The sequence below is a fragment of the Microcaecilia unicolor genome, chromosome 4 (genome assembly GCF_901765095.1).
Source record: "Microcaecilia unicolor chromosome 4, aMicUni1.1, whole genome shotgun sequence".
Lineage (NCBI taxonomy): Eukaryota > Metazoa > Chordata > Amphibia > Gymnophiona > Siphonopidae > Microcaecilia > Microcaecilia unicolor.
The window spans coordinates 53,515,082-53,528,168 of NC_044034.1; the positions used below are offsets into that span (position 1 = coordinate 53,515,082).

At 44.0% G+C, this 13,087-nt stretch overlaps 1 protein-coding gene across 2 annotated transcripts in view; it reads right to left on the minus strand.

The window, feature by feature from the left end:
• Positions 1-7,457: 7,457 nt before the first annotated feature.
• DCUN1D5 (defective in cullin neddylation 1 domain containing 5) overlaps positions 7,458-13,087 on the minus strand; it is a 75,359-nt gene continuing 69,729 nt past the window's right edge. For both annotated transcript variants that reach the window (XM_030200250.1, XM_030200249.1), the window contains exon 10: positions 7,458-8,431. In XM_030200250.1, coding sequence (XP_030056110.1) covers positions 8,379-8,431 — 53 coding nt within the window. In that variant the 3' untranslated portion in view covers positions 7,458-8,378. The remainder of the gene's footprint in view (positions 8,432-13,087) is intronic.

Genomic DNA, 13,087 nt, shown 5'->3' on the forward strand with positions numbered 1-13,087 from the left:
CTGGTAATTGAGTGAGTACATAGTAACATAGTAGATGATGGCAGATAAAGACCTGCATGGTCCATCCAGTCTGCCCATGACAAACTCATATGTGTATACCTTACCTTGAATTTGTACCTATCCTTTTCAGGGCACAGACCATATAAGTCTGCCCAGCAGTATTTCTCGCCTCTCAACCACCAGTCCCGCCTCCCATCACCGGCTCTGGTACAGACCGTATAAGTCTGCCCTCCCCTATCCTCGCCTCCCAACCACCACCCCCTCTTCCCCCCAACTGCTCCGCCACCCAATTTCAGCTAAGCTTCTGAGGATCCATTCCTTCTGCACAGGATTCCTCTATGCATATCCCACGCATGTTTGAACTCCGTTACCGTTTTCATCTCCACCACCTCCCGCGGGAGGGCATTCCAAGCGTCCACCACCCTCTCCGTGAAAAAATACTTCCTGACATCTTTCCTGAGTCTGCCCCCCTTCAATCTCATTTCATGCCCTCTCGTTCTACCGCCTTCCCATCTCCGGAAAAGATTCGTTTGCGGATTAATACCTTTCAAATATTTGAACGTCTGTATCATATCACCCCTGTTCCTCCTTTCCTCCAGGGTGTACATGTTCAGGTCAGCAAGCCTCTCTTCATACGTCTTGGAACGTAAATCCCATACCATCCTCGTAGCTTTTCTTTGCACCGCTTCCATTTTTTTAACATCCTTCGCAAGATACGGCCTCCAAAACTGAACACAATACTCCAGGTGGGGCCTCACCAACGTCTTATACAGGGGCATTAAAACCTCCTTTCTTCTGCTGGTCACTCCTCTCTCTATACAGCCTAGCAATCTTCTAGCTACTGCCACCGCCTTGTCGCACTGTTTCGTCGCCTTCAGGCCCTCAGATACTATAACCCCAAGATCCCTCTCCCTGTCCGTGCCTATCAGACTCTCCCCGCCTAACACATACGTCTCCCTTGGATTTCTACTCCCCAAGTGCATCACTTTGCATTTCTTCGCATTGAATTTTAATTGCCAAACGTTAGACCATTCTTCTAGCTTCTTCAGATCTTTTTTCATGTTTTCCACTCCCTCCGGGGTGTCCACTCTGTTGGAAATCTTGGTGTCATCCGCAAAAAGGCAAACCTTACCTTGTAACCCCTCGGCAATGTCACTCACAAATATATTGAACAGAATCGGCCCCAGCACTGATCCCTGAGGCACTCCACTACTCACCTTTCCCTCCTCCGAGCGAACTCCATTCACCACCACCCTCTGGCGTCTGTCCGTCAACCAGTTCCTAATCCAGTTCACCACTTCGGGTCCTATCTTCAGCCCGTCTAGTTTATTTAAGAGCCTCCTGTGGGGAACCGTGTCGAAAGCATTGCTGAAATCTAAGTAGATGACGTCCATAGCACGTCCTTGATTTAATTCTCCTGTCACCCAGTCAAAGAATTCAATGAGATTCGTTTGGCACGATTTCCCTTTGGTGAAACCATGTTGTCTCGGATCTTGCAACTTATTGGCTTCCAGGAAATTCACTATCCTTTCCTTCAGCATGGCTTCCATTACTTTTCCAATAACCGAAGTGAGGCTTACCGGCCTGTAGTTTCCAGCTTCTTCCCTATCCCCACTTTTGTGAAAAGGGACCACCTCCGCCGTTCTCCAATCCCTCGGAATCTCGCCCGTCTCCAAGGATTTATTAAACAAGTCTTTAAGAGGACCCGCCAGAACCTCTCTGAGCTCCCTCAGTATTCTGGGGTGGATCCCGTCCGGCCCCATGGCTTTGTCCACCTTCAGCTTTCCAAGTTGTTGATACACACTCTCTTCTGTGAAAGGCGCTCTATCCACCTCATTCTCAGATGTACTTTTGCTAGTTCCTCTCGGTCCTTCCCCAGGGTTTTCTTCAGTGAAAACAGAACAAAAGTATCTATTTAGCAAATTGGCTTTTTCTTCATCATTTTCTACATAGCGTTTTGTTGTATCTTTTAGTCTCACAATTCCCTTTATAGTCTTTCTCCTTTCACTAATATACCTGAAGACGTTTTTGTCTCCCCTCCTTACATTTCTAGCCATTTGTTCTTCCGCTTGCGCCTTCGCCAGACGTACCTCTCTCTTGGCTTCTTTCAGTTTCATCCGGTATTCCTCCCCGTGTTCCTCCTCTTGAGATTTTCTATATTTCCGGAACGCTAACTCTTTAATCTTTATTTTCTCAGCCACTTGCTTTGAGAACCATATCGGTTTCCTTTTTCTCTTGCTTTTATTTACTCTCCTTACATAAAGGTCTGTGGCCCTGTTTATTACTTCTTTTAGCCTGGAACACTGTCCTTCCACTTCTCGTATGTCCTCCCAGCCCATCAGCTCCTTCCTCAGGTATTCTCCCATTTTGTTAAAGTCAGCTCGCTTGAAATCGAGGACTTTGAGTTTAGAGTGGCCGCCGTCCACTTGAGCCGTTACATCAAAACAAACCGTTTGATGGTCACTGTTTCCCAGGTGCACAGCTACTCGGACATTTGACACACTATCCCCATTCGTGAGCACCAGATCCAACGTGGCTCCCTCCCTCGTGGGTTCGTTCACCATTTGTCTGAGCAGAGCACTTTGGAAAGCATCCACAATCTCTCTACTTCTTTCCGATTTTGCAGACGGAACCTTCCAATCTACATCCGGCAGATTAAAATCTCCCAACAACAGCACCTCTCTTTTCTTCCCCAACTTTTGAATATCAGCGATCAGATCTTTATCTAGTTCTTCCAATTGTGTCGGGGGTCTATAGACAACACCCACGTGGACCAAGGTTCTATCCTCTCTTTTTAAGGTGATCCATATCGCTTCTTCCTTTCCCCAGTTCCCTGTCATTTCAGTCGCTGGGATATCATTTCTCACATACAGAGCTACTCCTCCACCTATACGTCCCTCTCTATCCTTCCTAAAAAGATTATAGCCTGGTATGTTTACATCCCATTCATGGGAACCATTGAGCCATGTCTCTGTGACTGCAACTATGTCCAAGTCAGACTCCAAAATCAGGGCTTGAAGGTCAGGAATTTTATTGCTTAGACTGTGAGCATTTGTGGTCATCACTTTCCATGTACATTTCCTAGTATGTGTTTTGGTTTTAGTGATTTGTGAGGGTGTTTTCTCTTTGGGTACCTTCTCATATTTTTGTTCCCCCTTCCTTGCTAAATGCTGCTGTTATCAAGGGAATGCTCTAGTTGAATGGACACAAATGGTCCAGTCTGAGCAAGAATTTTCACTTGATTTAACTTTTAAAACTGATATTGCTAACTTTCCTTTTCACTAAGTCTAAATATTCCCAATAATTATAGCAGTTCCTCTCTATCAGAGTTTGGCAGGAACAGAAAGAAAGCCAGAAAGAAAGAGAGAGAGGTTTCACAGTGCTAATTAAAATTATTAAGCAATAAGCATTAAAATTTAAAGAGATTATCAGGTAGCTCACCTAGAGAAACCAGCTAGTTGAGAAGTGTGGGGATTTATAGGCCAGAATTAAACCTTTCCTTTGTAGGAGATTTTGGTTCAGATTCCAGCACCTAGAGAAACCAGCTAGTTGAGAAGTGTGGGGATTTATAGAAGTGTGAGGGATTTGAATAGGGCTGTGAGGCTGGATGCAGAAAGATAGGGAGGGGAAAAAAATAACAAATCAAGCAGAAGAAATCCAGAAAGACCAGACTGAAACCACAGATAGTAAGAGCACCAAGGAAATTTTATTGGGACACTACACGGTCCGTGTTTTGGCCAAAAAAAAGCCTTCTTCAGGGGTCTTCAAATTGACATATACGGATGTTCCTCCAAAATAATCACAAAATGAGACTGCTCCATTCGGACAGCACCAGCGATTGTCTCATGTCATTATTTGTATGCTGAAACAAGGTCTGTGTCAGGTCCTTTGGTTAAAGATCTCGATTGTTCCAGACCTGAAGGCCTTTGTGTGCTTTGCTCATTATACTTCTTGATCCTCTCTTTTGCTCTCTGCCATTAGTGTATGGCCATTTTCTTTTTAAATTACCACCGCAGCACTTACCACCTCCTACATTAGCCATGCGCTAACAATTTAGCACACCATAATGTACATAATGGCTACTGTGCAAAAGCTCATCCCAAATTGAAAGAAAAAAATTCCATTACTCATTGGTACAAAATAGGACAGGAGCAAACAGAGGCAAAGCAGATATTCTAAACTTTGGTCAAATATTGGAAACAGGCAGGAAATCTCTGTCAATAACACCATCTCCTTTTTTCTAGAAGTGCATAAGGGGATTGCTGATGCACATTTTAAAGTAATGCAATTCAAGATTCTCTGCCACAGTTATACTGTCAGTACAAGCCCTTTTTTCTAGAAGTGCATAAGGGGATTGCTGATGCACATTTTAAAGTAACACAATTCAAGATTCTCTGCCACAGTTATACTGTTAGTATAAGCATTATAAAATAGGTCTGACTAATGCAGTCCTGTGTCAAAAATGACCAGCAGGTGGTAGGAAAATACTGCTTCAGTGGTTACCCCACAAAAACAACTTTCTGGGATGAGGTGAGAAACGTTTGAGCAGCAGGTAGAGCAAACCATATTGGCCCAATCTGATGTCCTACTTCTAGGACATCAGATTGGTGATACGTTGAAACCTTCTGCTCAGTGTGCTGCTGCGGCTAAGAAAGCAAATAGAATGTTAGGTATTATTAGGAAAGGAATGGAAAACAAAAATGAGGATGTTATAATGCCTTTGTATCGCTCCATGGTGTGACCGCACCTCGAATATTGTGTTCAATTCTGGTCGCTGTATCTCAAAAAAGATATAGTGGAATTAGAAAAGGTGAAGAGAAGGGTGACGAAAATGATAAAGGGGAAGGGATGACTTCCCTATGAGGAAAGGCTAAAGCGGCTAGGGCTCTTCAGCTTGGAGAAAAGGCGGCTGAGGGGAGATATGATAGAGGTCTATAAAATGAGTGGAGTTGAACGGGTAGATGTGAAGCGTCTGTTCACGCTTTCCAAAAATTCTAGAACTAGGGCCCAGATGCATCAACCAAACGTAAAAAAATCTAAAACGTAAAAGTGCTTACCGAATTTGAAAAAATGAAGAATGCATCAAAAACAAACAAGTCGCACATGTTCGGTGCGGTATTGTAAAGTACAATGCAATACAGATTTGTTATCCCTGTCGGTAATCGGCCCCTAAAACATGCACAAAGCAGCCAAGCGTTATGCTGGCTGCTCTGCGCATGCCACAAACGTCAAAACAAAACAAAAAAAACCCCAGAACACAAACACGTGGCTCCTCGCTTCCACCTGCATAAAGCAAAAAAGGATCGGGAGGGGGCAAAGGCACTCGTCATGAGCGTCCTGTAAGGACAGCCTTCCCCCCCCCCCCCCCCGCCCGAGGTCGCCGCTGCTCCTCGCTTTTCCCTGTATTAAATAAAAAATTAAAACAAAAAATCAAAACTGTAGCAGCCCCGGCCTCCCTCCCTTCCTCTCTGTTTCTCGCACAGCTCCGCCTCCTGCCATCCTCCGCCCCGTGCCCCGCCCCCTGAGGTCGTTGCCACCGCTCCCCCCTCCACCGGGCCCCCCCTCCGCCTTACCGGGCCCACGCGGCACCTCTCATCTCTGTGAAGGCGCTGCACGGGCAAGAACAGCTGATCGACGCGAATCGTCAGGATGTCTCTCCTTCCCTGACCTGGGCACGCCCCCATCTGACATAAGCAATCTATGTATTAAACCTACATAGGTTGCTTACGTCAGACGGGGGCGTGCGATGGGGGGGGGGATCGGGACGTGCGAGCGTTTAGCTCTGTGATCCTAGCAGGAGAGTGCAGTTGAAGACATCCTCCTCAAGACTCCAAAAAGGACATCCTTCATAAACCCCCCTGTCTAACAAAAGACCTCTTTCACTGTGATCCCCTTTAGCTCAGCAGAGAGACCTGGGCCCGCCCCCGGCTGGGGGGAAACAGAGGAAGGGAGGGGGACCGGGGCAGCTTAAAGTTGTTTACAGAACCGAGAAATTGGCTTCAGGGGAGAGCAGAGTGTTAATTTTCAAATAAAAAAAGTTTTCAAAACCTTTCTAAAGGATAGATATGAAGGTAAGCAGAGGCAGGGCGGGGGGCCATGGCTGCTACAGTTTTGAGTTTTCTTTTGAGTTTTTTTTAATTAATACAGGGGGAAGCGGGGAGCAGAGTCGACCTCGGGTGGGGGGGGGGGGGGGGGAGGGCATCCATACAGGACGCTCCTGACGAGCGCCTTTACCCCCTCCCGATCCTTTTTTGTTTTCTGGGTTTTTTTGTTCAATTTTATGCAGGGGGAGCGGGGAGACATGTGTTTGTGTGGGTTTTTTATTTTCAAACATGCCAGCTTGGATTTTTATGCTGCAGGGCGAAGCGGGGAGCAGTGTCTGTATGACAGCTCAGGCCTTAACGACAGGTCTGACTTCACGTTAAATATATCACGGTAAATGATTCATTGCAATCACTGGTATGGTTAGTGCATTGCGAATTATTCACATTTCAATTGGAAGTGACTCGTTTGCATTCCGTTTTCGTTAGCTGCTAGCGTCGTCGGAAAATGGCCTTTAATGCATGCTACGGTTGAAAATTTCTTCGTTAAAGGGCCGCTAAAGTTTTGTACATCTGGGCCTAGGGGGCACGCAATGAAGCTACAATGTTTCTTCACTCAACGTGTAATTAAACTCTGGAATTCGTTGCCAGAAAATGTGGTAAAGGTAGTTAGCTTAGCGGAGTTTTAAAAAGGTTTGGACGGCTTCCTAAAGGAAAAGTCCATAGACCGTTATTAAATGGACTTGGGGAAAATCCACTATTTCTGGGATAAGAAGTATAAAATCTTTTGTACTTTTTTGGGATCTTGCCAGGTAGTTGTGATCTGAATTGGCCACTGTTGGAAACAGGATGCTAGCCTTGATGGACCTTTGGTCTTTCCCAGTATGGCAATACTTATGTACTTATGTAGGTGGGGTGAAGATTTAAAAGGGAAGAAAATGTTTGTCAACATAGGCTTGATGTGTAATGATAAAGTATGTTTTGATCAAATGGATGAAATCTGAACTACCAATGTGGACTTTCTGGTTATAGAAATACAACACTTGGCAGTGTGTTATGCAGGCAAGGAAGTACACACTAGATATGTTGAAATCTGGAAAGATTTTTATTAAACGTTACCAGCACCACAGAAGCATTTGTTATTGGAAAGAGGTTTCATACCAGACTGGGAACCAAAGAAAGAGCAAGTTCACTGATACTGTGTTTGCTTCAGCAACAATTTAGATATTTCTTTATTTAGATTTTTCTCACACCTTTTTCGGTATTAGCTCAAGGTGAGTTACATTCAGGTACTCTGGATATTTCTCTGTCCCAGGAGGGCTCACAATCTAATTTTGTACCTGAGGCAATGGAGGGTTAAGTGACTTGCCCAAGATTACAAGGAGCAGCAGTGGGATTTGAACCGGCCATCTTCTCTTTTTTTTTGGGGGGGGGGGGGGGGCATTATTAAACACTCAAATATCTGTTTTAGCTTAGGCCATACAACTGAGAGTTAGTTCTTTTATCAAAGAGTTGCTGTGTTGCCTATTGTAATCAACAAAGAAACTGGAGAGGCAGCAGCTGCACAGGAAACCCTATACATGCATGCTCAAAACCTTTTAAGTTTACCTGAGCTCTAAGAGAGCTTTTCCATGTTAATACTACTGAATGATATCACACACTACCTAATTCATCCTGGTTGCTAGATAAGCATTTATGCTTAGTTTACACCCTCAAGCTAAACAGCCCAGGAATGCCTCTTTTCAATGTGGTTAAAATTACAAATATTTTAACTACGATGCAGGATTAAAGTTAAACCCTGGGGAATTCAGCTAACTCATTAGTCACTCTGCTATACCCCTCAGAAGAATGACCTCATATTTTCAACTCAGAGTAACAATCAGAAAGGGTTCAAACCACATATTTTATAGATGGCAAAACACAGAATGATCAGTTCTGCATACCCAGTGTACAATGTCTGATGCATCACGACATATGAAACTTTGAAGACTTTTGGCACAATTCAATTTATAAAATCAAACACCACATTCAAGAGATCACTGTATATCTATTCACATTTTGACTTTTTCATTCTTTGCAAATTTTAATCTTTATTGTTTTGAAATGTTATAAACATCATTAGACTCAAAATAAAGTGAACCTTCAATGCACAGTCTCAGAAGATAAAGCTCATTGTCCATATCACATGTAACAAAAACACCCCTCCGTTCCTAAAGAAAAATAAAAGAGAAACACTACGTTTCATACAGACGATATTTTGATCCTTGGTCGATTCTCTTCTGATATTGGCTGATTAGGCAGGCAACAAAAGAAATGTGTTCTCTTCAAGCTTGTGTGTTATGTCTGACGGACTTTCTGCCATTCAACAAATTCATCAAGGAGAACAGGCCCTGCAAATCATAGAAAACAAAGAGTGATAGTAGAAAACACCACTCACTTTTATTTAATTAGCTTGGCTAGAATAAATCTGTAACATGCACCACTTTTCTCTTTTTGAACTGTAGGTTCTGTACGGACAATTCAAATGCTAAAAAATAGGGATGCCTGTATAAGACAAAAGTTCACAGTACTGTAATGAAACTAGTCAAATGAATTTTACTTTCAAAAGACTGCACTGCCCTGAAACCTACATAATTTAGGGCAGTAGTGTCTTCCATATTTGGAAGGGCAGGTGACTGAGAAAAATTATTTTGTGTGACTACCTTATATGGGACTTCTTATTTATAAATAAACATTTTGTTCCTATAAGGCAGTTCGAGGTGGGGCACAAAACAGTAAAAACCTGCATAAACAGGCTACAAAGAACAAAAACACAATTAAATATCAATACAAACATTTAAAAAAAAACAATATATACAGGTAATTCAACAACAGTAAATCAACATCAATTAAATTGGACATTTTAAAATTTGCTGCACCATTGCACTAGTATGATTCACAAAAAATGTATAAAAATATTCTCCATCTGTAGGGCTTATGTGGATGTTCAGTAGTAGAGCTGTATTCAACTCCAAAGCTCCTAATACTGAGCTTTAGATGCTAGCCATTCTTCCACCAGAATCGGAACCACAGTATAAAGGAGGGCAATAAACACAAGTTATTACGTAGGTAAACATATTTTATGCCTACCTATATGAGAATGCTGCCAAAATATTGCCTCCCCCCACCTTCCCTCACAGTAGAGGTAGAAGTATATGTGATATTTCAGTGTTGTACACACATTTGCCCACTGGAATAAAGGGCTGGAGTTCAGTCTGGGGAGGGAATGCACACCAATACCATATATTTTCAAGCACATAATTTGCACCTGCTTCCATAAGGGTTCAAAGAATGTAGGTACACAAGTAGCAGTGTGAATGCTACTTGAATTTTCAAGCTCCCTATGTGGTTTCATTATTGTCCACTAAACACATTTTAAGTAAGACATGACCAATCTAAAAATCAAACTCAAGAGGTAAAAGCATAAGTAAGCTGTATCCTACAACAGCTCCTTCTCGAATATAGAATGCTGTGTTGGAGGACAGCTTGACTTAGCAAACTGCCATGCAGCTCTTCAGCACAGGATTAATGCATAAAAAATGCATCACAGCTTCATTAGCTAACAAAATATAAAGATCTAGCTGTGAAAAAATAAAGTTATGCTTGTATATTTTGCTTTGTATATTGTATTTCTTTTGTAAACTATGTTGAGCAGTAGTTATACCTATTGGGCAATACATAAATAAAAATGAACTGAGATTTTCACCCAATAAGCTGGGAGAAGGGGAAAGGGTGCTAGTGTGTAAGGCAACTGCACACAAATTAATTGTAACTGAAAGCTATTCTGCATCCTTTTGTTCCTTTTTTTTTTTTTTATATGAGGTACAATATATTGCCTACATAATAGGACAGGAAAAGCACAAAATTCAAAAACACACACACAGTGCAACTGTATAAACTGGCACCTCAGTTTGGTGCCCCAATGCCTTGCACCTAGCGTCAGTATCTTGGTGCCAAGATTCTACCATGTTTCGCATACCCATGTTTAGACATGCCCTCTTATGCCGTCAATGGCAAGCGTCTTGCCTGTCTAAGCATGCCAAGAAATGCACATAATTTATATTATTCCATAAACTACGCACCTAACTGGGAGGTGCACCCATGGCCCATCCATGTTCTGCCCACATGTATGCCCCCTTTTATTTAGGCGCTATGACACTTAGATGCTACCTTATAAAACAGCACCTAGTGTACAGAGGTGCCTGTCAATTAAAAGCGTCTTTGACGTACCTAAATGGCGCATACCTCTAGGCACAAGGTTATAGAATTGCCCTTAAATTCTTTTACTTGCAATGGGTGTTCTCTGAAGTCAGGAGAACCAAACAGATAGATGACATCACCACTGAAAGATGTTTTCCAGACATTTCCAGATACAGTAGAGCTTTCTTTGCATGCCCAGCAGTTCCCACATACCCACACAGCAACTGAGGTGCCAGTTTATACAGTTGCACTGTATATACCTTGGTTCTGTAATTATATTTTGCTTTGTATACTGTATTTCTTTTGTAAACTATGTTGAGCAGTAGTTATACCGATTGGGCAAGATTCTACCATCCACCGGAATGGCGTAGCCTTAGTAACCGCTGTAACCACCGCATCCACAGTAGGTGGTTTCAGCAGAGCCAAATCTTCCGGAGGCAAGGGATACAGCCGCGCCATAGCCCTAGACAACTTACAAGCAGCCTCCGGCACAGACCGTTCCTGAAAAACCATGTCTCTAATGTCTGAATTCATGGGAAAGGAACGGGAGGCTCTCCGAATCCCCTTAACCAAGGGATCTACCTGGGGTCCCTCCGCAGAGGGAGTGGCCGCCGGAGCAAACTTCAAATTAGAGATCACCTGATCAATGAGCTCTAACAACTCCTCCTTATGAAAAATGCGAACCACTGAAGAATCTTCCCCAGGCCTTAGCCCATCCTGATCCTCAGACTCATCTAAAAGATCCTCCTCTCCTGGGTCTCTCCAAACCTCCGACCCAGGCAGAGAAAGTATCTCCATAGGCTCCGAAATATCCACCCGCGGGCGCTCAACTCCCACTGAGCTAGCAGCCTCCGGGGAACAAACAGCCTGAGAGGGGCCAGCTCTCCAGGCATTATACAGAGACCAAACAAACTCAGGAGGGAAACCAGACCCCCCAGACGCTGCTGAAGCCCCAACAACACTTCCCGCAGTCTCCGCGACGGACCCCTCTCGCTCCTGCGGCGGAAAGTCCATGGTGATCCGGGCCTAAACTAGGCGCGCTTCCCACCACACACGGGTCCCCCGGCGCTGGTACGAGGCCGACCCGGGATGCGCAGCCAAAATGGCCGCGTTTCCCACCAAAACCGGCCCCGCCGTTGCCGGCCCGGAATGTGCGGTCAAATCGCCGCCCAATACCTCCACCGACTCAGGGGAAAGCACGGGGAAGCAAGAGCGCTGATGTAGGCTCCCCACAAAATTTACACTGGCCACCTTTCACTTCAACGCCGCGCTTCGCACAAAACCGACACCTCGCCGGCTTAGACATAATGGTCGCGAACACAATAAAAAACAAACATTTGCTTTGTTCTCTGACAGACTAATAGGCAAAACCGCCTAAGGCAAGAACGCCCTTGAAGACGTTTTATCTGGACTGCCACAAGAACGGCCAAAATAGCCGCCTTTTAAAAACGTTTATTTTTATTTATTTATTTATTTAAACCTCGTTGCTGATGCCTAAACGCCTCAAGGGTACAGAACGAGGTCTGTAGCCGAGGTCAAGCAGTCCTCCAGAGGAAGAGCACAGGGGGAGGGACCCGGCCACCCGGATGTGACACCCCACAGGGAATAAGAAGCCCCTTAGGACTTACACCCTGTAATAGAGATCCAAGTGTGGGTTCGCTAACATTTACAACCCAACCTAGAAACCCAAAACGGGCCTACCAGACTGAGTACACTGCACAGGCTGCACACTTCTACCCTCTGCTGAGACTGAGAAAATACTGGTTAGTAGAAGGTCTGCACAGGCTACTTGTATAAGAAGTTTTAGTGTTCTCAGTCTCCCTCTGCTGGTAGGAGTGCATAACCCAAGCGTCTTGAACGGTCTGGAGGATTGCTGAGGAAGGTAAATGTTCTCATATATACCTGTGGATAATATTTCTGTTATGTGACACTATCAACTCTTCCTTTGGAACATTTAGAATGCCAACAAATGCTTAATAATTAATGATGGAAGGATGGATAGATGGAAAGGTGAGTCTATAGGATTCTAAGGGGGGGGGGGGGGGGGGGGGGGAGATAACCAACTATGTGAATGATATTGCATTACAGAATCCAGCTGATAATCAATAGGATAAGATGAAGCATGCACTAAAGAAACTTTCAGCGACAACTTTTAATATCCTAAGGCCCCGATGCTCAAGAGTAAACGTGGGCGCTAGAGGCCATTAGTGTCGAACTAGCGACCGCATTTACCTGCGCAGAATGTTCAGAGGCCGGAGCACAGGAACAAATGAGCGCACAGAACAGCGCAAGTAGCATGCTAATGTAGTCAAGCTCATGAAAATGAGGTCATTTTGCATTCCTCCCCAATGCTCAGAAAAGTGAGCCCAAAACAATACTGCCCTACCACTGCAAAAAAATAACACCAGGCTGGAGCAGGCATTAGAGTATTGGAAGAGAGAATTTCTCCTGTTTCTTTCTTCAAAATCTGCTGGTTTTGATTGCTTTTGAAAGCAGAAGGAAGCACGTGCAAGCCCTTAAGAACTGGTCATGAGAAAGAAATATGCGCAAGTCACAGAAGACCCAAAAGCACACACTGGCAACTATTTCCTATGTTCAAATATAAGCACCCAAGATAAAAAAAAATCCTGCCAAATTCCCTAATGCTCAACCCTTTGCGCCTGTCTTTATTTGCATCTCATTAATGTTGAGCATTAGGGAGTTGTTTTTCTGCGTTGTTCCGGTGGTATTCTTACGGTGCTGTTCTGAAGAGTGTTGGAATTTTGAGCATCTGGGCCTAAGTAACCATTCTGTGTTGAAAAATGATA